The following is a 23,724-nucleotide window of genomic DNA, read 5'->3' on the forward strand; positions in this document are numbered from 1 at the left end:
AATATTTTGTACTACACTTATGTTATAAACAAAAATGTGTGTAATATTAAGAATATTTTTTTTAATATTATAATCCGTATTAATTATGTAGGATTGTGTATTTGAGACACGGAAATTTGGTGGGTCTTGGGTGGGGATTAGGCGGGTATTTGGTGGGGATTAGGCGGGGATGGATATCCAAGTGGGGGGTGGGGCGGGGATGGTTTTGGAGTTGTACCCGCCGGGGCGGGGATGGGGATGAATATTAGACCCGCCGCGGGGATGGGGATGGGGATGGGGATGAAAATGATAGGTGGGGATGGGGATGGGAAGACCAACATCCGCCCCGCCCCGCCCCATTGACATCCCTAGTAATATGAAAGTGACAACATAATATAGTGGATAGCTTAGTGGGTTAGTGGTGTGGAAAAAAAAAATATATTTATCTTAGAAATAAAGTTAAGGAAAGTGATTAATATTCTTCCATCACGAATCAGAATTAGGGCCTGTTCTCATTGACTGAACTGAACTGAACGGAACGGAACTGAAATGAACTGAACCGAACTGAAATGAAATGAACCGAACTGAGCTGAACTGAACCGAACTAAACTGAACTGAACTGAACTGAATATTTTATAAGAGAAGGAAATTAAGAGCCGAACTGAACTGAGTTGAACTGAACTGAACTGAGCTGAACTGAACTGAATTGAACTGAACTGAATTGAGCTGAACTGAACTAAACTGAATTGAATTTCAATGTAAGAGAATAAGCCCTTATTCCTTCAATGTGTTTGATCATCAAAGGCATGTCAAATTTAATTTGCAAAATCTCATTGTTGCATGTTGAGTCTTTTTCATGATATATATTTTTATTATACTACTAACCTAGCTACTATGATTAAATTTATAATATAATCAATAAGACCTTAATTAAGTAAGGGGAATTGAATATTCGTAAACAAATTGGAATGTTTAATGAATGTTATTGCACTTATTTGTGAATTTGTGAGTTTATGAGTTAATTCAGTTATCATATTATTAGTGGTCGGTTTTATATTATGTTAAATATTGTATTTATGTCAAGTTTATCTTGTTAGGAATTTTAGGCAAGTTAGGGATTCCTTTTGTATTGTGTACTGCGTATATATATTGTCGATATATGAAATGCAAAGCTTAACCCGTTTTCTCCAATCTTTCTCCACTTTAACATGATATCACAACCTTTCTAATTTCTAGAGATTTTTCTTCGATCCTTAGTTTTTTCTTCAATTAATTTTCCGCAAATTAATTTCTTTGTGAGATTAGGGCTTCGATTTTTTACAATTAAGATTTAAGAATTACATGCATAATGGCAATTTAAGTGAGCAAAATATGCTTCATAATTAATTTGTTGATATTTCAACTTCATTTTGTTGCTTCAATTTTGATTTTCTTAATTTGCAAAAATAAAATTCAAATAAGAACACACAAAAAGGAATAAAGTTTTTGTCAAAAAAAAAGGAAAAAAAAAAGGAATAAAGTTTTTTTTTTTTTTTTTTTTTTTTTTTTTTTTTTTTTTTTTTTTGGCAAGAGCATGCGCAATTCATCAGAGTGAAATTGAGTGATATGACTGCTCCCCCTAAAGAGGGGAAAAAACAGGGAGAATATTCGTATGTATTACATATGCTTTATTCGTTGGGATGCAATATTAGGTTGATATATCATTATTCATTAATATCAAATTATCAATGTTACTATGTTAGGAAGTTAGGAACATCATACTTGTAGGAATCTACCACGTGATAAGAATATGCCTTGATCATTCTTATTGATAAGAATATGTTTCTAGCTTGTTATCATATCCACACAAAATTAGATGCTCTTATGTTTGCCCTTATGGGCCTTTTCACATAAACTCCAAACCATTTAAATTGAGTATTAAAATAAAAAGATCCGTCATTTTAATGAGTTGATACCGTTTTAATGTCCTATACTGTTAATTATACTGCGTGCTAATAATTTAAAACACATAACTTGTATTATTATTGATTTGATCGAGGATTTACATTTTGTGAAGCAATTTTCAACATTTATTAATTTAAGTTAAAATGTCATTAACTAATAATTGTTTTGCAAGGAATGTATTTCTAGTAATATCATGAGTTTAGTTCTCTTTTTGGAAAATTTTAATTTGGACTCCTAATCAATTCCTGCCTTTTGCAATTACATATTTGGCTCCCATTTGTATTTTTAGGTCGGCATGTGATTCCTATGTGTCAAATTCTACATATTCATGTTGGTCAGTTATTAATTTGGCAATTTCTACATTATTTTTATTGTTATAGTGCTAATCATTGTTATTATGGTAATCATTTTTAAATGCAAAATTATCATATAATTACAAAAGAAGTACAAAGTAATTGTAAAATTAATATTAATCATGCAGATTCTTGTTGATTCTATGTTTAATTACTATAGATTAGTACATAAAACATATTCTTGTATAATTGATCTTGATTTAGATAATCAATAAAGTGATTTGGCTGGTTTGGTTGTCTAACAAAGGGATGGCTATTGGCTAATGCCAAATTTCTTGAATATTCATACATATTCTTTCTGATTCTGCATACCAATAATAATTTTTAATTAGGTTAATTAATAAGTTATACCATTCAATTTAGCTGTTAAACACAGTGTTAATCATGATTAATCAAGATGTCCAACACATCAATTGCTAATACCATAAAAAAAAAAAAAAAATTGAGGTATATAAATACAAACTTTAATTGAAAATAATGTATAAAAAGTTAAACTAAGTGGATATCTATTAGACATTAAAGCATTATTTTAAGTCAATAATTGTAGGTTTAGTACTTTAGTTGGCCTTGATAATCAAAATGCATATGTGGATAATGTAATGGACGGTGCATGAAAATACAATGCACCCGCAACTAGACAACATAGTGGGTCCCAATAACAATTTTTTAAAGATTATAAAATAATAAAAAGCTTAAATGGGAAATCATGTCCACATTCCCAAAAAAACATTCATAACTCTAAAAAAGAAGTGGTTATGGAATGGTACGCACGTGTGGTAGCAAGTGTTTCTCAGAACAGCTCAGCTCATTGTGGTTTTAACACGTGCATGCCTTAGCTTCATAAGTTTATGGCAAATTATTGGTCACACAATGCCAAAGCTACTCATTTAGGTGTAGCTCACTACATGTAAAGATGGTATTGGATTGAGCTGGTCGTAACATAAATGGTCTAATATGAAAAACGTATTAGTTACACAATACCAAAGCTATTCATCTACGTGTACATGTAAAGATGGTATTAGGTTGAGCTGGCCGTGACATAAATGGTCTAATACGAAAAACGCAAGAAATGGCATGGGCCAAGGTAGGCCTAATGCACAGTATGCTGGTGAGCCAAGCTGAGGCGATGTTTAAGCTTGTACTTCGTATTAGACACGCTGAAGCGACAGTGCTTGGCCTGCCTTTTGACAATTTCAATAAGGTATACAACACGACAGCACGTACTAAATGGCTCATATTTAAGATGAGCCTAATGACCATAACCATCTTTATTAGTAGTTAGTAGAGTTAGTACCTCCCTTCAAAAAAAAAAAAAGTAGAGTTAGTACTATGTAATGCTTATATTTTCTAATTTGAAATAAGTAATTTTGTTTTGAATATTTTATGTTTCTATAGGGATGTGCCGATGTGTCCTTATCATATGGGATTGTAATATGTTTATATTCATAATGTTGTATATATACTATCGATAAAGAAAAAAATAAACGATATTAATTGGGATTTAATTATACTATTCTGTTACGCTAATCATATGATATTAGATTGTCCAAAAAAATTAAATTGTACGTAATTTTTCTTTAATACGTCTTTAATTTTTGTGTTTTGCTTTCGATAAAGTCTTGTATCACTTTTGATGAAGTTAGAGTATATATTTATAATATTTGTACATGATGATGATGCCTTCTTTATGACTTTATTTACGTGAAAGGAATTTTAAAATGTAAACAAAGCCAAAAAATAAAAAATAAAAAAAAAATGTAGAGAGTTGTATGATTAGTATGATATCGATATTCATTACGGCATCACATAATATGCCATGCTTGAAAATTGTATTGACGTTGAGTGCTTATACTATTATTGCTTAGGAACCCAAGTTGAAGCAGCCCATTCCTTAACCTTTAGGTATGCCAGCCAAATGATAGCAAGGATCCATCAGAATCAGTCAACAATCATTAACGCAACAAGTCTATTATACACTCGGGTCCATATGCGCAAGTGAGTTAAGGAGCTTTCATTGCCAAAATACAAAAGCTAAATTTACATTTTAATCCACTTAAGTCCAAATTAAGTTAGGGGCAATATGAATGTCCCTTATCTAATTATCTCTATTACAGTACTTTTTCTTTGAAAAGTACCCTGCACCCATTAGTCTATTACTTCTATTCTCTTTAACTTCTTTCTTCATCTTTTATTATATGCTCGGAAAAGAAAATTTGTGACTCAGTATTCTTTATCACCATGTCATTATTACCCTTACTAAATTGGTTAATATAGATTGTACAATCCTACTCTCATCAAGAGCATGAAGGAAGTGGATTCCTTTGCTCAACGCTCAACTAAATTGAAGACTCGGAGTGCATCCGTAATTATGAATTATTTATGAATAGATAGGGATTAATCCACATAACCTGTTCTCTTACGTTGAAATTCAATTCAGTTCAGTTCAGTTCAGTTCAGTTCAGCTCTTAATTTCCTTCTCTTATAAAATATTCAGTTCAGTTCAGCTCAGTTCAGTTGAGTTCAGTCAATGAGAACAAACTCTTAATTTTGTTTTTTTTAAGGGTAATCCAAATAATAAATGCATTATAGTCCTACTTTTTTGTAAGAAAGTGCATGTAGTAGTTCTTTATTATCGTCTGTAAAAGTTCTTTCTATGTACTCCTAGTCCTACATGATATTTTTTACTCCCTCCGTTCCTAAATTACATTCCTCTTTCTCTCTATTATGTGAGGAATAAATGCTAAAAGGAGGAATGCAATTTAGGGACGGAGGGAGTAATAACAAATGGAGTATCGGGTACTTCTTTCCATTCTATTTAAGTTAACACAATTTTTTTTTAGTATCGGCAATCATCTATAGGTAAGAATTATAAACATTTAATACTGTAGTTAAAATTAAGTAAATATTAAGATCAATAAATCTAACATTACGTTTTAATTTTACTTTATAAATAAAAGTCAAAACAACCTAAAAATACGTAAATAATGTTCAAAATCAAAACATTTCAATTTTCAACCATGCATAAAAGAAAACAAAAGATGCATGCGAATATATAATGAGCAAGTTATATTTACTTGGTACCCCTTTCCGTCCCTTTATTAGATTCCTATTTCTAATATTTATTCCTCACAAAATAAGAGAAATAAGAATCTAATTAAGGGACGGATGGAGTACTCTATAGGAGCAAGTTGAGCATATAGTGTAAACGTATAGTGATATAACTCAAAACATCTTAAAACATCTTGCTGTACTACTAGTCTACTACGGGTAGTCGGGTAGTAACATAGTAAGGTCGAGCATGATTGTCGATACTTGTTACTCTTTAGCTAATTAGTAATTTGGTCAAGCTAGCTAGCAATATACTGACCCACTACTAAACCAGTACAATCCAAATTAAGCTATTGTTGGGAATCGGAAGTCAATAGTGGCGGTTCTTGAATTGTCATAGGAAACATTTTTTTTTGGTTTTTACTACGGAGTACATACATAGTTGTAGAGTAGAGTAAATGGTTTTCAACTTATCATCTATTAAGAGTATTAAATTAGGTGTGCGAAGGGAGAGTTATTTATTTCGAAACAAATAAAATATACGACTAATTGACTATAGGTAGGGTCTATTCTCTTCAGGTTAATTTCAGTTCAGATAAGCTCCAATCATTTCAGTTCAGTTTAGTTCAGCCCCAATCAGTTCAATTCAGTTCCTAATTTTTTTCTCTCATAAATAATTCATTTCAGCTCTATTCAGTTCAGTTCAGACACTTAGGCCATGTTTGGTAGTTAGCTTATTGGGGGTATATTAGCTTATTTGACTAACTTTAGCTGATTGACTAGTCAATCAAGCTAATACAAGTGTTTGGTATTAAGATTATTGAAAGAGCTTATTCCACTAAATAAGCTCTTTTTGAAAAAGCTCATTTTAGGAGTTTTTTCAATTAGCTTATTCATTAATTATTGTGAAATTACACTTATAACCTCATTTAATTTAAAATCCTATCTAAACTACCTACCCCACAATTAGCTTATTGGTCATTTCACATACTCAATCACCTTTAAGCTATCAACTATTTACCAAACACTTTTATATAATCAGTTAATACAATAAGTTAGTCAAATCAGTTAATAAAATCAGCTAGTAAAATCAGCTTCAACTTTCAGCTGTCTCCCAAACAGGGCCTTAGTAAATTGAACAAAACAAAAAGTCATTATTTTGGTCTTTTACATGCGGCAATGTCTTTAAAACTATACCTCCGATCCAAGGCTCCAACCTCGTGAAGTTGCAATTGCTAGGACTTTATGAGTATCCACTTTCCAGAAAATGAGTAAATTTGTTTGACTGGTCATAAGCTCACAACAAAATTGAAATTGTTTCATGTGTGCATTTATACCAACCATATAAATTCTACATGTACCTTTTCAAGAAAATGTTATAGTTTCCATATTATTCGATTCAATTAAATAATTATTTTCTCCTTTTCACTAAGATTGTATTATTAATACAAAGAAACATAAGTCGAAATTTGTATACATCTTGTAAATTTTCAATGATGAACCTTAGTAAAAATATGCACAAGTGGTGATGTAAGTGTTATGACATTAGTTAAGAGGAACCAATAAAATCCAAATATAAAAAATAAACATTTCAACGGCTGTTTTGTCAAAGATCCCGTCAATTAACATTTAGCTGACATAAGCTTAACTAATTGGATTAGGAATTTTGAGGATCTTTTTAAGTCATTCAGATCATTTCACTCTCAACTTCATTCCTTTTTTTCGTTACTTTTACATACTTAACCTTCCTTATCTTCATTTTAAAATTATGTTATAATGTCGAATAAGCATAAAACGACAAAATAAAATTATTAAAACGACACAGTTTTATTTTTATTACACAGTAGTAGGAATAGTAACCCATTACATAGCAATAACACGAAGTCGACGACATTTCTAGAAAACCACACATAAAAGGGTAATAAAGTAATTTCACTTCTTAAGAAACCTGATTTTTTTTTTTAATTTAAAACCCCCAGAAACCATACATTCCTCGTTCAGCCCATACCTGACCCGACCAAGCCCGGTTACAAAGCAAGAACCAAACCCGGAACCGACTTCCCGGCCCGACCCGAAAGACTACTCTCCCAAAGAGGCTGACAATGATGATGATGACCAGCAGTAATCTGATTCTGATCGGACGGTGGAGCAGAAAGATCAAGACTACCCTTAGGCGCACGATTTCCGACACGTGTAACAGTAACAGAGGTGTTAAAATACTCTCTAACCTGAGTAATTACCCCATCATTAACCGTCCAAGCATGAACCCAGGAAATCGAACGGTTGTGATCGCAGCCCTCGGCGATAACAAGAGAACCAAAGGCTACGATTGACTGAGGGGTAAAATGGAAAGTATTGGATAAATCTCGTGCGTCAGCAGATGTAGTACCGGTGAGAAGGTGCATGAGAAACTGGTGGGATGGCGGACCATGGAACCACCACTCGAGATCAGATGCTAGAAGTTTCTGAACCTCGTGAGCGTCACGTGAGGCTAAGGCTTCATAAAGTGAAACAACCACTTTTTTGTTGGTTGTTTCTTCGTTGTTGCTGCTGCTTGCTGGTTTTGCAGCGGACTCCAGCGCTGTTTGGTTAATGATAGCCAGCTCTTGCGATATTTGATTAAACTTTGTCAACAACTACCTTTTACGAGTTTTTCGATTCGATTTTTAAAAACAACTTTAAAGAATAATAGGTTTTTTTTTTTTAATTATGGGATTAATGGGAATTTGATTTGATTTTTTTTTAGAAGATGGGATTAGGAGAGAATTGGAAGTGATTTGAGAGGAAATGAGGGGGGATGATGGGTATTTATAGGGGGAGGAGAGAGAAAATGAGGAATGGGGTGACGTGGAATAAAAGTATTGGTTAACAGTGAGATTGACGCGTGGGGTTGGATGTTAAAATGGATTATTTTAATTGTTACTCTTTCTTTCCGCGGGAATTTTGTTGATTTTATACGGTTAATTTGCGAGTTTTTAGTGGTTTGATCAAGTTTAAACTCGAATTAGATTAATAATGTGCTAAATATGGGAGAATGATGTTTGGTAAAACAGTGTATTGGAGTTGTTTTTGTAGGTGGAGGTAGATGTAAATTTAATTCTTTTGGTGTACTATTCAACCATTACTATTGTGAAGCATTTAATTTTACTTAGAATATACATTGATTCGAATTTGCCTCATGTAAATAACTTAGTAAGGCTAGCGATATAAGGCTATAAGAAACTATTTTGGGTTATAGCTATTGGTGTAGGCCCTCTATATCTTATTTCAGGATTTATTGTGTTTATGTTAGAGATAATATATTAAGTCTAAAAGTTACTCGTATTAATTTACCTAAGGACATGTTCGGTGGTAAAATTAGGTGTGGACTATGATGAATGATATGAGTACGTAGTTGTTATTTGTTAGTTATGGGGGTAGATGTAATTGTATACGGGTAGTTATATTATATGAGGTATTGGTCACAAATAAGTTGCTAGGTGAAGGTAGTGTTAAGTAATTGATACTAGCTAAAAACTTACATACCATATCAACCACAACTTTGCTAAACACTATTTGTTTGAGTTGGGTAATCAAAATACGCCTAAAAATTATTGTTAAACACGCCATAACTTTTAGAGAGTAATTCCTTAAGATTAATAAATTCCGAAGACGTGTTATGTTCTCAAATAATGAGACAGTTAAACACATAATGTAATTAATGTGAATTGAATTTCAATATACATATATTTCAAAAATTACATACATAAACCTTTTTTCTTTTTCTTTTTTTTTTTTGGATTGTTGGTAAATACTTTGTCTATAGGGTCTACTAAGTTTATAAAGCTACTATGTGAAGATATATGAAGGGTATATTAAAATGACAAGAAAAGGGAACATAAAAAAACTTAGCCTCTTCAATCTTCATTCACTGATGTTATTATATGAAGGTGTTAGAAGTCTAAGAAATTCAAACAATTATGGTACAAAGATTAGTCAATAATATAGTTGTGTAAGATTATATAATCATGTACACGACACAACTCATGGAATAATAAGTATTTTCCGATCTACACAAGATTATATGGCTGTTTATCATCTAAATACGATATTAAAGAGATGATATATAATCCATGGGACTATCAATAGTGATTAATTAGATTGTAGACTAGATCTAAATACAACCTCTGTTACAGGTTATGTGCAACGATTAGACATTTTCCCTCTCTGCTTTATGTCAAATCGTTACACATAATCTTTAACGGAGGTTAGTATAAAAGCCTAAGGTCACTAATTGAAATTCCCTCGTTGAAATTTGCAAGTTTCAACTGAATTGTCAAGACATTCCCTTAGTTGCAAAACATAATAATTCCTTATAAAATAATTGGTTTTAAAGGTTAATATCTTGATGGTGGCTCCATTTATGCGACAAGCATTCCAAGTATCAACAAACTTACTCCAACCAAACTCTTTGTCACTTTTCAATTCCTAGGTTGTACCCTTTTTATAAACATTATCTTAGTGGCAATCTAAACACATCAACCACAAAAGATTGGAGGATACTAACATCATCCTTACCCTTTTTGGATTACAATTATATTTCCATAATTAAAATTATAACTAATTAATTACAACTAGTGGTATAAACCATTGAGGATCAACAAGTGCACAAATTAGAGATGCTTAAAATCTAAAACGGCTTTACAAATGTTCAAGCGCCATGTTTAACATGAAAATAATAAACTAGAAGGTGGCTATATATGGACATGATATCTTAATTTCCTTCTAAAAGTAGCATTATTCTTCCTAGATTTTTTTGTTCATGGCTACTTGGCATTTATTATAGAATGCATGATTTAAGTTTAGAGAGTTGTTTCGTTTATATTTAGGGTTGACAATCCATGATCGAAAAAGATTTAGTAATAGCTACATACATTACTGATAATATAACATAAACTTGTTGCATTTATGATGAGTTTTATTTTCCTTCAATTTTTTCAAATGTTTTTTTTTGACGAGATAAGTTTATTCATGTTATTATTAATCAATCTCATTTAAAAATAACTATTTTTACTGCATTTATTATAGAATGCATGATTTAAGTTTAGAGAGTTGTTTCGTTTATATTTAGGGTTGACAATCCATGATCGAAAAAGATTTAGTAATAGCTACATACATTACTGATAATATAACATAAACTTGTTGCATTTATGATGAGTTTTATTTTCCTTCAATTTTGTCAAATGTTTTTTTTTGACGAGATAAGTTTATTCATGTTATTATTAATCAATCTCATTTAAAAATAACTATTTTTACTAGTTATTTCAGCCCAAAACAACGCATCCAAGTAAGGGTCATATTAATATCAAATAATCATTAACGTATATGAGATGAAATGAAAATTTAGATTAACACAAAGTCCATGAGTCTATGATTGAGGGTTTCAATTTCAATAACAAACCGGCCTGGCATATGTAAAATTTTTATATACACTTGGGTGTACAGTACACGCACCCAACTAACATAAGGTTAGTTTTTGCTTTTCATTAGATGATTAAATGAAAAACAATCATCAAAATGAGAACAAAACCCATGACTATACGATACACCCAGGTGTATATAACCACCTCTTTGGCATATGTGTTGATGAATCATTCATCCTATATTTTCCATTATTGGAAAGTTTAATTCTCAACCATCAGTAATCAAGGCAAGGATTAAATTATGACAGCCTAATGATATTAAAACCCAATAAATAAGTTAAATCAAGTTTGTACCACTCATCAACCATCATGATAATTATTCAACAACTACTCCTTGTTTAATTTAGTCCTCTAATTAACTTTAGAGCCAATAATGGAGGTGCTAATTGGTAAGGGTTATAGAAGAATCATGATCATAGGTACATCAACCCTCACAAATTTTTGGTCTAATATTTACGGGACAAACACTTAAATATCGAGGAAAGGTCAAATAAAGATATCCACATTATCAAGTACTATTACTATACTTGCCCAAACCTTTAGGATTTAAGCTAGGTAAGAACCTTACCAAGCAACTTAACTGAGCCAAGCTTTTTGGTCCTTATTTATAAATGTATATTGAAAATTTTACTCGTTTATGAAGCGCAAATATTAAATTGCTTTGTTTATACGTCTATTTTAAAGTTTGGATTCATTATTCTACCTCGCATTACAGATTAATTTATTAATTATTTTTAAACAAATTAATTTTTGAAAATTTCGCATGCATCACGTACGTGCAAAGTTTTCTTATATGTAGATCTAAAGTCTCCATCTATCATACAAGTATTTTCCATTTAGGAAGTATAATTTTTAAACTCTTTCAATTCAACACAATTGTAACCAATTTGAGTGAAGCAATGTTCAAAGAAATTGACAAAAGCTACTCATCCAAATTAGCCGAGAGTATACTCCATTTTGTCTTATAATCAGGCATGGAACATTGACCCTTTTAAGCAGTTAGTTTGTCCCAATTTTCCGCAAATAGCCAAAACATTTAGAGGTAATATACACTTAAGAATATAATAATATTAATAATATCCCTCAAAAAAATTAGTAATGGAGTATATAATAATGATTCATGACGTAAGCCATAATTTGTTTGTAAGCATAAAATTGCACCTGCCTCTAGCTAGAATGCTGCATGCTGATTCAGTCATTCTCATTGGGCGTTGTTTTAATTATTAGCGAAGTTAGTTGAAATTTTTTGAGCATATAAACTTATACCAAGTATATATTAAAGGTGAAAAAAAAAGAAAGGAAAAAAAAAATTCAATCATTGGAGCAAATGTGAGGATTAATGTTACTTTAATTTAGGGCTTGTTAAGGCATACTTTATGTTTCAAAATGTATGCAATTTCGAATTTACAATTCCAAATATGATTTTATATTTGAGGTTAGAAATTGATGTTGAGGTAGTAAAATGGAATAATTGGTTCATATATATTGACATAGATGAAAGCAAGTAATAAAATGTGAAATAAAAAAAAAAATGATTTTATCATTAAGGATAATATAAGGAGGTGCCTTGAAGTCAAAATTCAAAAAAAAAATTTACTTGTATTTTTCATATAGCATAGTTTTATTTTGAATCATAAATCATGACTATGACTCACATTAACATATAGAGTATATGGCATCATTTTTTCACAACTGAAAGTCTTGTGTATCACTTACAAAAGTTACTCATATTAATGAAAATTTTCATTTAACCCTATCATTATTTTATTCACCTTAAAAACGCCAAATTTTATTTTTTAAAAAATCATTTTTATGATTTGGCTTTATATGCTCGCCTTCAATATAACAAATTTCACTTAAAAAAAAAAAAAAAATTCTCCTTATGATGGAAGGAATAGTTAAAGTATGATAAAAGTCTCCTTTAATATTATAAATTTAAAATTGAAATATCTAATAACAACTTAAAGTGTCAAAGCTATAACGAGTAACTTAGCTTTGAGCTACAATTGGCCCCAAATTGTCACAAACCTTTGGTTCTTGGGCGGCATATTATATAACCTTTCACCCATATCTTAGGGTGCATAAGATGACAATTGTCTTGGCAATTGGCCCTAACAACATTGCTTAACATAATTAATTAACTAAATAATGGAAGATATGGTTTATAAAATATGAGGTTAAATAAAAAGGTGGTAACGGCTTTGCTATAGTTTATGTAATGCTACTTTTTTATGTTGATTTTATGGACCGCCATTATTGTAAAAGACGAGGAAAGAAGATGATTAGATTAACCACTAAGATTTTGGACTTTTGGAGCCTAGATTAACCACTAATTAATGGTATTTAGATTGCTGATATCATTAAGCTATGTTCCAAATCCAATTCCAACATTTGTGTGGCCTAGATGAGATGAAATGCATACTCCTCTGTTTTAAAAAATTCTTCCCATTTTAACTCTACACATTTGTCGATGTACTCAAATTCTTATATGTGGCCAGCCATTGTAGGAGTTACTTAGTGTATCAGGGATTATTTGGTCAGTGTTAAATGGGCTACTTGATTAGTGTTATAGGAGTTTTACTCAGTCAGTATTACAAGAGTTATATGGTAAGTGTTATAGATGACTTTATTCTTTATAAGTATTCACACGGTGACAGACCGGTCAATGTATTACTCGATTATACTATATTATCGTACATTCAATTGCATAATAGAGTATAAAATGAGCCACGGACCAATACACCACTCTTCACTAAGGCGTATGCATGCCAAATATTGGTAACTTAACTGCCAAGTATTAACTGAAGATTTTTACTAAATCTAAAACATTGAATCTAGCGTACAATCAATCAATTTAAGTGAGAACAAAACAATTATCCATGATCCATCGATCTTATGGCCGCCAGTTGCCGCAATTAGTTTCCATCACAAATGTAGTCCTCTAAATAATTGATAACGCATAATGCTTGTCAATTGTCACATAATTAATACAATTTTTTTGTTGGATTAATTAATGTATACTATTTTATTTTTTTTTTCGTTTGTTTTTAATGGTGCAATGACAAATAATTAAAGATATTGACGGCTTAAAGTTACCCGAGCAAACAACCAACCTTTAAATGGTGGGGTATTTGTAATTTGTTTGTTGAATGATGCAGACAACACATAACATCAACTAATCAATCAGTTTGAGAATGATAATAATAAGACGAAAATAAAGAGGACTATTAGCTAGAGATCGTGTGATTAAGTGCTTAAAGTTCAAAATAAGTACCTATAGTAATTTTTGCATATGATAGTAAATTAGTAATATGGTAAGATTATAAATTTTCAAGATCAAAGTAACTTATGGAGTACAATCAGGGCGAAGCCAGGAATAAAAATTTATGGGGGCCAAGAAACGATAAAGTTACCAAATATAAAAGTAAAAAAATAAAATAAAAATACTCAAAGTGGGGAATCGAACCTAAGACCTCTCTCACCAAGTTATTACCATGAAAAACTCTACCAAACTAACTGAGCTATCACTAAAATCATAATATATAGGACAAATATTAGCTATTTATTAATTATTCTAGGGGCGCCATACTATATATATATATATCATATTTCACCAGTTGGGCCACGACCCCCCGTGGCTCCGCCCATGAGTATATAATGAGGGACTTATAATTGATTAGGCCTCAACTCGTTCTATTAGTGTTATTTTCACTTATTTAATAAAAGTATATTCGAATAAGATAAGTTTAGGGGAAAAATCAGGTTCATAACACTGTACCGGCTAAATGGATAAAATTCATAAAAAGATGAAGTTTATTATGGACATATGGTGGGGGTGGGGGTGGGGGTGGGGGTTGACATTATCCATTTGCCATAAATTACAAAGGGAGGGAAAGAGTTTAGGGTATATCTGGGGATGCAAATATGTAGTGCATGCCTTATGTAGGATCAAAAATTACGTTACCATACACAATTATAGAAGAGTTGTTTCTGAGTAGTATAACTTTTAACCACAACTCTTAAAAACTCAATAATAAAATTCTTCGTACATCTCTTTCATATATTATCCACTCTACTAATCTTTTCGGCCAATAAATACTTAAAAATTGTCTTAACTTTGCGAAGAAGGTGTCAGAAATCAATTTTCCTTGATTTGTACATCGGTTTATATACAGCCTAAATATGAGATCGGGCCTAAAATTGACCCATTAACCAAATACTCCGTATACAATATTATATGCAATAGATATATCTCGTATTTTAACATGGCGGCACGAGTACATCCTAGATGACACTCCACATAATACAATGTATTTTTGTTTTAACACAAAAGGCAAGATAGGAAGAAGGCAAGTTACAGGCTCCGAAATCCTTGGTACGCGGAACAGGTTGTCATTTAGAATGTGTTTGTATATGTGGTTTTTGGTGGGAGAATATAAATAGTAGCAATAATGAACAAGATAGAGAGAATATCTAACATACTTACGTATTTTTGTCAATTTTTCATTATTGAGGCGTGTGACAGTGTGAGCTGTTTGTGAATTGACTAATTCAATCTAGTACAACATTAGCCGCATTTGTGTGAGGTGCTGCCTATTTAGCTTTACCACGTTTATTGGTATTGGAAATGTCATGCATGCTATGGACATTGATGATCCATTGATCTTAAATTGAGAGCCACTCTCTCACATCTTTTATTCAATCTTGAATGAAAACATTGAAAAGGTGGATATATACAAAGTACATTTAATATATATATACTAGTTTTAGGTGTCAATTTGGATATGCAAGTCAGATTAAATTGAGTCAAATCTATTTTAAATTTGAATCATACTAACTTATTGTATTCATACAAGTTGAAATCTGAATTTTATTTCCCCAAATGGGTAAGTTTTTAATACCTCTTATTAAGTGTGTTCATGGAAAATGAATTGGATCAGATTAAATAAACTTTGAGCTAACTCAATCTCAAGAGAACCGATCTTAGAAAATTAGTAATATTGCCACCGTTTATTAGTTACATACATCACTTACATTTATACGGAGTTTTAGTAAGTTTATTATAGCTATAACTCCATATCATACAAGTGGTCAAGTTAATGATTGATTGGAAATCATGAAAGAGATAGTATGCAAGACAGTGAGAGTGAGTAGTTTTTATTTTTTTTAATTTTTAATTTTTTTTATTTTTTAAACCATAAAAGAGAGTGAATAGTAAAATATTTTGAGTGGGATTCGAGGGAAGAGACAGAGACATTGCTAACATACGGAGTATGGTAAAAAGTTAATGAAATGTAATGCAATCCATAAACAGGAGTGTTAATTATCAATCACCGCTCTTGCACTCCATTCCAAAAGCCTTTACAGTTATAGTCTGTCTTGTGTGTTGGCTGATCACACCGTTTGGTCAGTTATTAAAAAACAAAATAACTCCTATAACACTGCCCAAGTAATCTATGACCAGGTAGCTTCTATAACACTGATCGAGTAACCATATAACACTGACGAAGTAACCCTTTTAACACTAACCAAGTAATCCCTATTACACTAACGAAGTAACCACTATGATGGCTGACCACACGTATAAGTGTATGACTAGCCATATATAAAAATTTGTTACTGCATAATGATTAGTTTTCTCCTTAACATGGTAGGCTTTAGTCGATTTGATCTACTTCCTATCCAAGCATAATTGGCCCGGTTTATATCAGAAGAAAATACAGTAAATTACCTAATTTACACAAGAACTTATTGTGAAACAGTCTCATTTGAGAGTAAAGCAAAAATGTATCGGAAATGTCGATGAGGCATGAAGGCGACAGGCAAGTTTGAGTGGCACCATAGTTAAACTTGCTTCAGCTCAGGGAAAGTGATTTTGGCACTCGCAAGTGTGAGAACTATAACCATTTCCCCTCAGCTTATGGTTGCAACTGCAAGGAAAATTAATCTACAGACGCATCACAGCAGTGGTGCAGAGATGTTAGTCTGAGAAATTATGTTAATGATTCTACGATGAACCTTGCCGCCTAAATTTGCTGTTTTTGTTGTCTATAGTTTCAACAACCTCGCAGTTTATCCAAAAATACTAAACCAATCACATAAGCAATGAGCTATGGACTTCAATTGTTAGACCGTAATAGCATCATAATGAAGCTTATACCGCAGTTTAAAAAATGCCCACCAACCACTGTGATTCCCAGCCCTTGGCATCAGATACTAGTAACACTCAATAGAAACTAGAAAATACAGATATAATGCACCCCAAAAGTAAGATGCACATAAACCATTCCAGCACTCCCAACATAATGGGAGTTTGCTGCATTATGTAATCTCAATCTCAAATTGTTTGTTAATTTATGCAGCATGACTTCAAATTTATGGTAACAAGTGGAGACTCAAGAAATGGGATAAACACAGAATTCACACAACATTTTTGAGGTCTTTAACACAAAATTGTGATTCCATCTCAAGTTTATACTTAAAAATGCATGTTAATTACATAACAAAACTCATACCTCAACCATATTACATTGCATCTCTTTACAATTGCGAAAAATGATCAGGCTAATTGCCTTCTCTATCAATCATTACGGGAAATGGTGGTGTCATGGGTTTCGACATACCTTCCTTCAGCGACGCATCCTCTGCCCTTTCTGAAGTGGGGTTAGCTGTTGTGATTACAGTGTCAACAGATGGAATCACATGAGAGCTTGGGTCCGAATTGCTGTTGTTTGTCATACCACCATCTTTGCATGGTAAATGCGAGCTCCCCAGCTCGCCATCTCCATCATCTTGTTTCCTGCACAGCTTGTCTTCAGCAATATCGTAGAAATTTGCGGTTCGCACTTCCTGAGCAAGTGAGCACCAACAACAGCATAACCACAGAAAGCAATCAGAAACAGCAGGTTTCCCACAACAAGATGTATAGCCAGACAGATTAAACCTCTTCCTCATCCGGATCCTCCAATACCCACCATAGAGTAAACCGAGGCCACAAAGTACAAACCCAGTAAGTCCTAAAGCCTGCCTGACTGTATCATTATCAACATTGAGGCCAGCCAAATTGAAAATCCAAAAAGGAGCAGAGCAAAACAAGATGAAAGTTGCAATATGAACATACATGTTACCAAATCCCAACCTCTCCATGTTCCATCCAAAAACACAGAAGGTGCAAAATAGTGAGAGATAGGCTACAGATATATCATCCCACAGATCAAAAATCCCTCCTCTCCATGTTGGTTGATTCTCAACAATCTTCCCGTCTTCTCTCACCACAAAGGACCGCCTCTTCTCTAGTGAACTTGACCTTAAGTCACTCAGACTTCCATTTGCTGCAGTCATAGGAACCTGGGCTTCCTCATCAACAGTTTGATCATATCCGTACTCCTTTCCCAAGGGGCTAAGAATCATGTAAACACCTGCTATAGCTGGTGCAGCTATGGCAACTGAGATACAAACTGCAACTCCAAGTACAGGCCGCTCAGATCGTTTGTATCCCACGTTAAGACCACAAAGGCCATACTGAGCAAAACAATTCAAATGAAGCAACAGAATAACAACCAGCATATGTGCCCATTCATGGGGCTTGTAAGTACCATTCTTACAGTAAATATTTCTCAGCTTAGATATATCTTGCGGATTCCATCTCAACAATAATGCCAAGTGATAGAATCTTTGAGGGTGTTGATACAAACACATGAGTGTAAAAAGGGCATTAAGGATTTGATTATTGACTTCAAACCACGCGTTCCTCTGAGACTTCTTCGGCAGGGCACCATTCAGCATTCCAGTCATGACAAGAAACAAAATTGCCCCAGAAACAGCAACACAAACTATCCATACAAACAAAGCCAAGTTCATAGGGTTCTTAAACCATTCTCTACAAGTCTTCTTTAAAGACTCCCAATCAATTTTGTGAGCCAACTCGCTTATTCGTCCTCGAAAACCATTGTTACTGGGACTCGATACAGCTCGAGATGCCTCATCTTTCCATTGAGCAATCTCCCAGAATTTGCTTGATGGTCTACTCAAAAGGGCATATCTCTTATTTTTAGGAATCCCATCAATTTGCTTCTCTTTAGAAGGTGTTGAACATTGAAGAGGGCTAGGTGTCTTTGATTTAGGAACCCTAGCTTCTTCTATTTCCTCCTTCTCAATTAACACCTCACTTTTAGCCATTTTCAGACCAAAATATAAGCCCCCTTTACCTCAAATTAAGCTTTGCAACACTAAATTATCATAGCTATTTCCAGATAACAATTTTTTCAGCCCTAAAATTAAAGTACTTCAACTAAAAATCAATTATTTCATAAAAAAATCATCTGGGCATAGACCAAGTAAATGCTCAAATCAAACCCAGAAGCAAAAAATACCCAAATTGATGCAATCAACAAGATCTAAATCGATAAATAACCTCAATTTATCAAAGAAAAAAAAGCAGAAATAAAGGCACCAAAATTGTTTTTTCTTTTTGCTATATTGCAGCAGATTTATGAATATAAAAATAAGAAGAAATTGAACCTTAGAAAAATCTGATGAGCGCCAAGAATTCCCAGAAAACAACCAATTCAGAGTAGCATGATTGAGACATGAAATTGAAATTCGAATTTGGTTGCTCAACTAATTTTTTTTACCTGTAAAAGTATGATTTCGACCTTTTTTTTTTTTTTTTTTTTTTTTTCTTTTTCTTTTTTAGTCTAAATTATTGGGTGACAAGCAGATTTTTTTTGAAATTAATTTAAATAAAGAAAAAAAAAACAGATATTTATGTGAGAGAATTAAAAAAGGAAAGAAAATATGAAGGCAAAGAATTTGAGCATAACCTCACATCCTAGCTGTTGGATATTGGAGTATCATTTCTTTCACATGAAAATTAAAACAACTGAGATTGGTCCACTTGACTGAGATACCACCTCATTCAAGGAAGGAATTTCATCCTTCAATAAAACAAAGTAAATGAATGATGGAAAAACATTAAACATTTGTTTTTTTTTTTCCCAAATAAAATTAAATTTGATTTACATATTCTTTACTCTTTTAGTCTTTACTATAACTATGTCTAGTAATTCCAAACTAAAATATATCCGAGCTAATGCACGTGATATATTCTATGCGACGAAAGTATACTTATATATTTTGGTTCCTCAAAAGAGTGGAAAATTTAGTGAAATAGGTACTTATAATTTTTTATTTATGCAGAATTTGGGGATTAAAGGTTTGGAGAGAACTGTTATACAATGAAAAAAAAACCCTAGCATATATGGTGGAGTAGCATTAATACTAAGTATATAGATAGCACTCGATTCGAGAAAGACCTCTTGGTGCAGTAGCCCAGAGGTCGTCTTGTCTCCTTGAGGTGCGAGGTTTGATAAGCACAGATCCCATCCCCCTATTCTCTCTAGATCTTAAAAGCAAACCATTAATCTGTAATACTGCTTTCGCAAAGGAAGCAATACTGCAAACAACGAAGACTGCCTTTCGCAAAGGAAGCAATATCACAAACAGTTTACTGCCTTATTGGTGGCGTTGTTCTTGTAAGCTGTGCATATAGAAACATTATTGGGTACATAAGGATATATATGTAACTTTTTTTACTAATATGTATGACAGGCGCCACATCTTTGAAGTAACTCGAATTTCAAACTACGACTACAAATGTAGCATTCAAATTTTACAGTTTGGCAAGAAATTTCAGGAACAGAAAAACCATTCCAAGGCTGAATTATGTTGAACATGTTAAAGGATGAAATCACATTAAATGACCATGCACATAGATACACTCTTATGTTGGCTTGTAGTATTTTGTGGGCACAAACGGCATTTTAGTGACGACTCCTTCATAGGGCTTTCCCCTGACCAAGATGCTAGCCTTGGTGCCAGCCTTGTGGTTCCCAGACTTCACATAACCCATGGCTATGTTTTTCTTAAGGCAGGGGCTAAATCCTCCGCTAGTAATTTCACCAATGTTTTCTCCTTTTTCATTCTGAATTTCACTGTGACCTCTAGCTGGTGGTCCTGAAGATATAAATCCTACACGCCTTATTGATGGACCGTCAGCAATTTGTTTGAGAATTACTTCTGCACCAAGAAAATTGCCTTCTGCCCTCCTCCTCTTTCCAATAGCCCATGTTAGCCCAGCCTCAACAGGTGTAATGTGCTGCTCAAGGTCGTTGCCATATAGACACAATCCAGCCTCTAGCCTTAAACTGTCTCGAGCACCCAGCCCTGTAAGTCTTACCTTCCCTTCAGATTTCTCTAAAATTAGCTTTGCAAGCTCTACAGCGTTCTCATCAGGAACTGAAATTTCAAACCCATCTTCACCAGTATATCTGAAAAAGAAAACGTCACTTTAAAGTCAATGAAAAATCAAGGAAAAGTAATTGAATCCCCAATTCATAAGGTATATTGCGCGTTCACTTGAGCATGAAGTGGTAAAACAAAATTTAAAAAGTTACATCATGCAAGGTATGTAAATTTTCAAAGTATAAGATATGGCATTGTGCATATGTCGCCTCAAGCTTCTACTTAACAAATCCAGTAGCCATATTGAAGGAGGGAGGATCATACCCTGTCCTAGTGAGATAGCAGGGGAATCCACTGACATCCGTCATACAAAATTGTCCGAAGTAAAACTTACTTAAATCATACTTGGTCAATTGTTGAAGAACAGGGGCAGCAAGTGGGCCCTGATAAAAACACATCAATATAAGTTTCATTATTGGCTGTACAGGGAAAGGAAAAACAATAATGAAATTTTTACATCTTAGAATACAAACCATAAGTGCTGAGATAAAAAGAAATTCAAGATTAGTTGATCAATAAATTATGGAAGACAGAGTAAAAATAATTGAACTGTCAAATGTGCAAAAGTTGAACAAAAGCTTCACCCTCCTAAAGGAAGAGATGTCAAAAGGATTGAAATGCCAAAAAGTTGTTTGCACAAAAGGGAGTAATTCAAAGCTTAGACTTCCTCTCCAAAAGATGAAGAGATTTATGAATAGCAAGGCAGGTTGACCAATACCCCACCCCACCCCACCCCCTACTGAAACATAACTTATTAACTCAAACTAATGATTATTTAACAGAATCAGTTGAACACAATGTGCACATGGATGACAAAGAATTCAAAAGAAGAATAAAACAATATTAATCAATCTCCATGTATTACGCCAACTCAATAATATATCATGCATTCGTATTGGTAGATGGGGGCAACATGACGTTAGAGCATAAATATTTGCAAAGGGTAATTAATTGTACAATGAAGAAATAAATACCTGCAGAGCAAGAAGAGATCTCTCGTCATGAATATGCCATGAGACATCGCCACCTTTAGACTTGAATGCTTTCATATGCTCCTCAATATGTGCCAGATCCTTATCTCTGCAACCCGCATTCACAACCAAATATATATGATCATCTTTCACCTTGGTGATGACAGAGTCATCAATTGTTCCACCCTTCTCATTTGTGAAAACCGACAAGGTTCCAGTGCCAGGAGAAAGCCCAGCAATATCACCAACAACAAGTTTTTCAAGGAAAGGAATGCAATCCTTTCCCTTAAGGCTCAGCCCACACATATGAGCGACATCAAAGAGACTGCCATTCTCTCTACAATTAATAGTAGAATCCATTATCGAGTCCTTGTATTGAATCGGCATGCTCCAACCAGCAAAAGGCACCATTTTCCCACCATTTGCAACATGGAAGTCATAAAGAGCTGTCTTCTTGAGATCTCCTTCACTGGAAAAACATCGACGAGTAACAGCTTTCTTATGAGCCTGAGCAAGACGCTTAGTAACTGATTGCCCAAACTGCCATAGCCCTCCTCTCATATCTTTATATCAAATCTTCTGAACACACAATGACAATAGATTTTCAAGATTAGGGAAGATCATTTAGTTAGACTCAAGTTCCGAGTTTGTTTAAAGGGGCACACAAAGCCAATTATGATAACAAAAGACTAGGAACATTTAGGTACACAGAATGTAAAGACCATCCGAGACATGTAACTTAAAAGTCCATACAATCCAAAACATATTGGGGTAAGAAAGAACACTATGATTTATTTATCATGGTCAGTTATCAACTCATCTGAAGGCACTACAAAAGTATTCCAAGCAACTAGATGATGCATACTATTACATGATCCTTCAATTAGAAGAAATTCTGCTAAAACAGTATCTGAATTCTGCACCAATTGTCAATAACTAAAAAATGGGAAACACAAATTAAACCTAAAATACCAAATTCATGTAAACGGAATTCGATCCGAGATTCCAAGGTCTTGGGTGCCCCCTATACTATAACTAATTAAACTAATTGGCCTCTAACATTATTACATTCATGAAAATTACAATATAGCAACTGAAACAACATATATTAAATCATAAAAAAAATTAATCCAATGTAGCAACTGAAACAACATATATTAAATCCTGCCTCATTTCCCACAACCCAAATGATTCAAATCAGTGAGAAAAGGTCCATTTTCATGGTTTTGACTTGACATTAAACAGTTATATAAACCTAACATACTACCATTTGATTCAATTATCAAATTAAGCTCCAACAATCACGTTTAATTCATAAACTAATTGTAAACGATTCAAAATCAAATTAAGCTCCAATAATCACGTTTAATTCATCAACTAATTATAATCAATAGTTCAATAATCAATCAATCTTAGAAGAAGCATAAATTGAATCAAATTAAATCAACGATTAGTACTAAATTGCGAAGATGATTAAAAAACCACCTTACCTCAGAAGAAAAGGTGCTTTAATGGAGGATTGAGAGTAGGCTTCAATGGAGGAGAAGGAAAGAGAGAGAGTGAGTGGAGTGAGAGGGAGTGCAGCAACCGCGAAATAGATGGATCTAATCTATGAATGACAAAAACATATCCAGGGGTAAAATCGTCATTTCACATATAAAGTTA

At 33.1% G+C, this 23,724-nt stretch overlaps 2 protein-coding genes across 3 annotated transcripts; both read right to left on the reverse strand.

Moving 5' to 3' along the window:
• Positions 1–17,153: 17,153 nt before the first annotated feature.
• On the reverse strand, positions 17,154–19,662 carry LOC145642444 (uncharacterized). The gene is made up of 2 exons (XM_081693628.1): positions 19,307–19,662; positions 17,154–19,056 (listed from the first exon to the last, which is right to left on the reverse strand). Exon 2 carries the CDS (start codon positions 18,962–18,964, stop codon positions 17,351–17,353), a length of 1,614 nt encoding a protein of 537 aa, XP_081549754.1. The 5' UTR covers positions 18,965–19,056; positions 19,307–19,662; the 3' UTR covers positions 17,154–17,350.
• Positions 19,663–20,361: 699 nt separating this feature from the next.
• Positions 20,362–23,704, reverse strand: LOC145642445 (aminomethyltransferase, mitochondrial). 2 transcript variants are annotated; one of them, XM_081693629.1, is made up of 4 exons: positions 23,550–23,704; positions 22,063–22,638; positions 21,353–21,471; positions 20,362–21,114 (listed from the first exon to the last, which is right to left on the reverse strand). In XM_081693629.1, the coding sequence occupies exons 2-4, from the start codon at positions 22,618–22,620 to the stop codon at positions 20,568–20,570; spliced, it is 1,224 nt and encodes a 407-aa protein (XP_081549755.1). In that variant the 5' UTR covers positions 22,621–22,638; positions 23,550–23,704; the 3' UTR covers positions 20,362–20,567. The 2 variants fall into 2 exon arrangements, with proteins under 2 accessions (XP_081549755.1, XP_081549756.1); XM_081693630.1 differs by having other exon boundaries at positions 22,063–22,635; positions 23,550–23,696.
• Between the last annotated feature and the right edge of the window lie 20 nt (positions 23,705–23,724).

This window comes from Chenopodium album, chromosome 8, assembly GCF_948465745.1.
Source record: "Chenopodium album chromosome 8, dcCheAlbu1.1, whole genome shotgun sequence".
Lineage (NCBI taxonomy): Eukaryota > Viridiplantae > Streptophyta > Magnoliopsida > Caryophyllales > Amaranthaceae > Chenopodium > Chenopodium album.

Bases quoted from the DNA above. Each gene is read 5' to 3' on its own strand.
- LOC145642444 (XM_081693628.1), bottom strand. From the start codon at position 18,964: ATGGCTAAAAGTGAGGTGTTAATTGAGAAGGAGGAAATAGAAGAAGCT.
- LOC145642445 (XM_081693629.1), bottom strand. From the start codon at position 22,620: ATGAGAGGAGGGCTATGGCAGTTTGGGCAATCAGTTACTAAGCGTCTT. The intron at 21,472-22,062 runs GTATTTATTTCT...TGTTTTTATCAG, and splicing joins GATCTCTTCTTGCTCTGCAG to GGCCCACTTGCTGCCCCTGT. The intron at 21,115-21,352 runs GTATGATCCTCC...TTTCTTTTTCAG, and splicing joins TGCTATCTCACTAGGACAGG to ATATACTGGTGAAGATGGGT.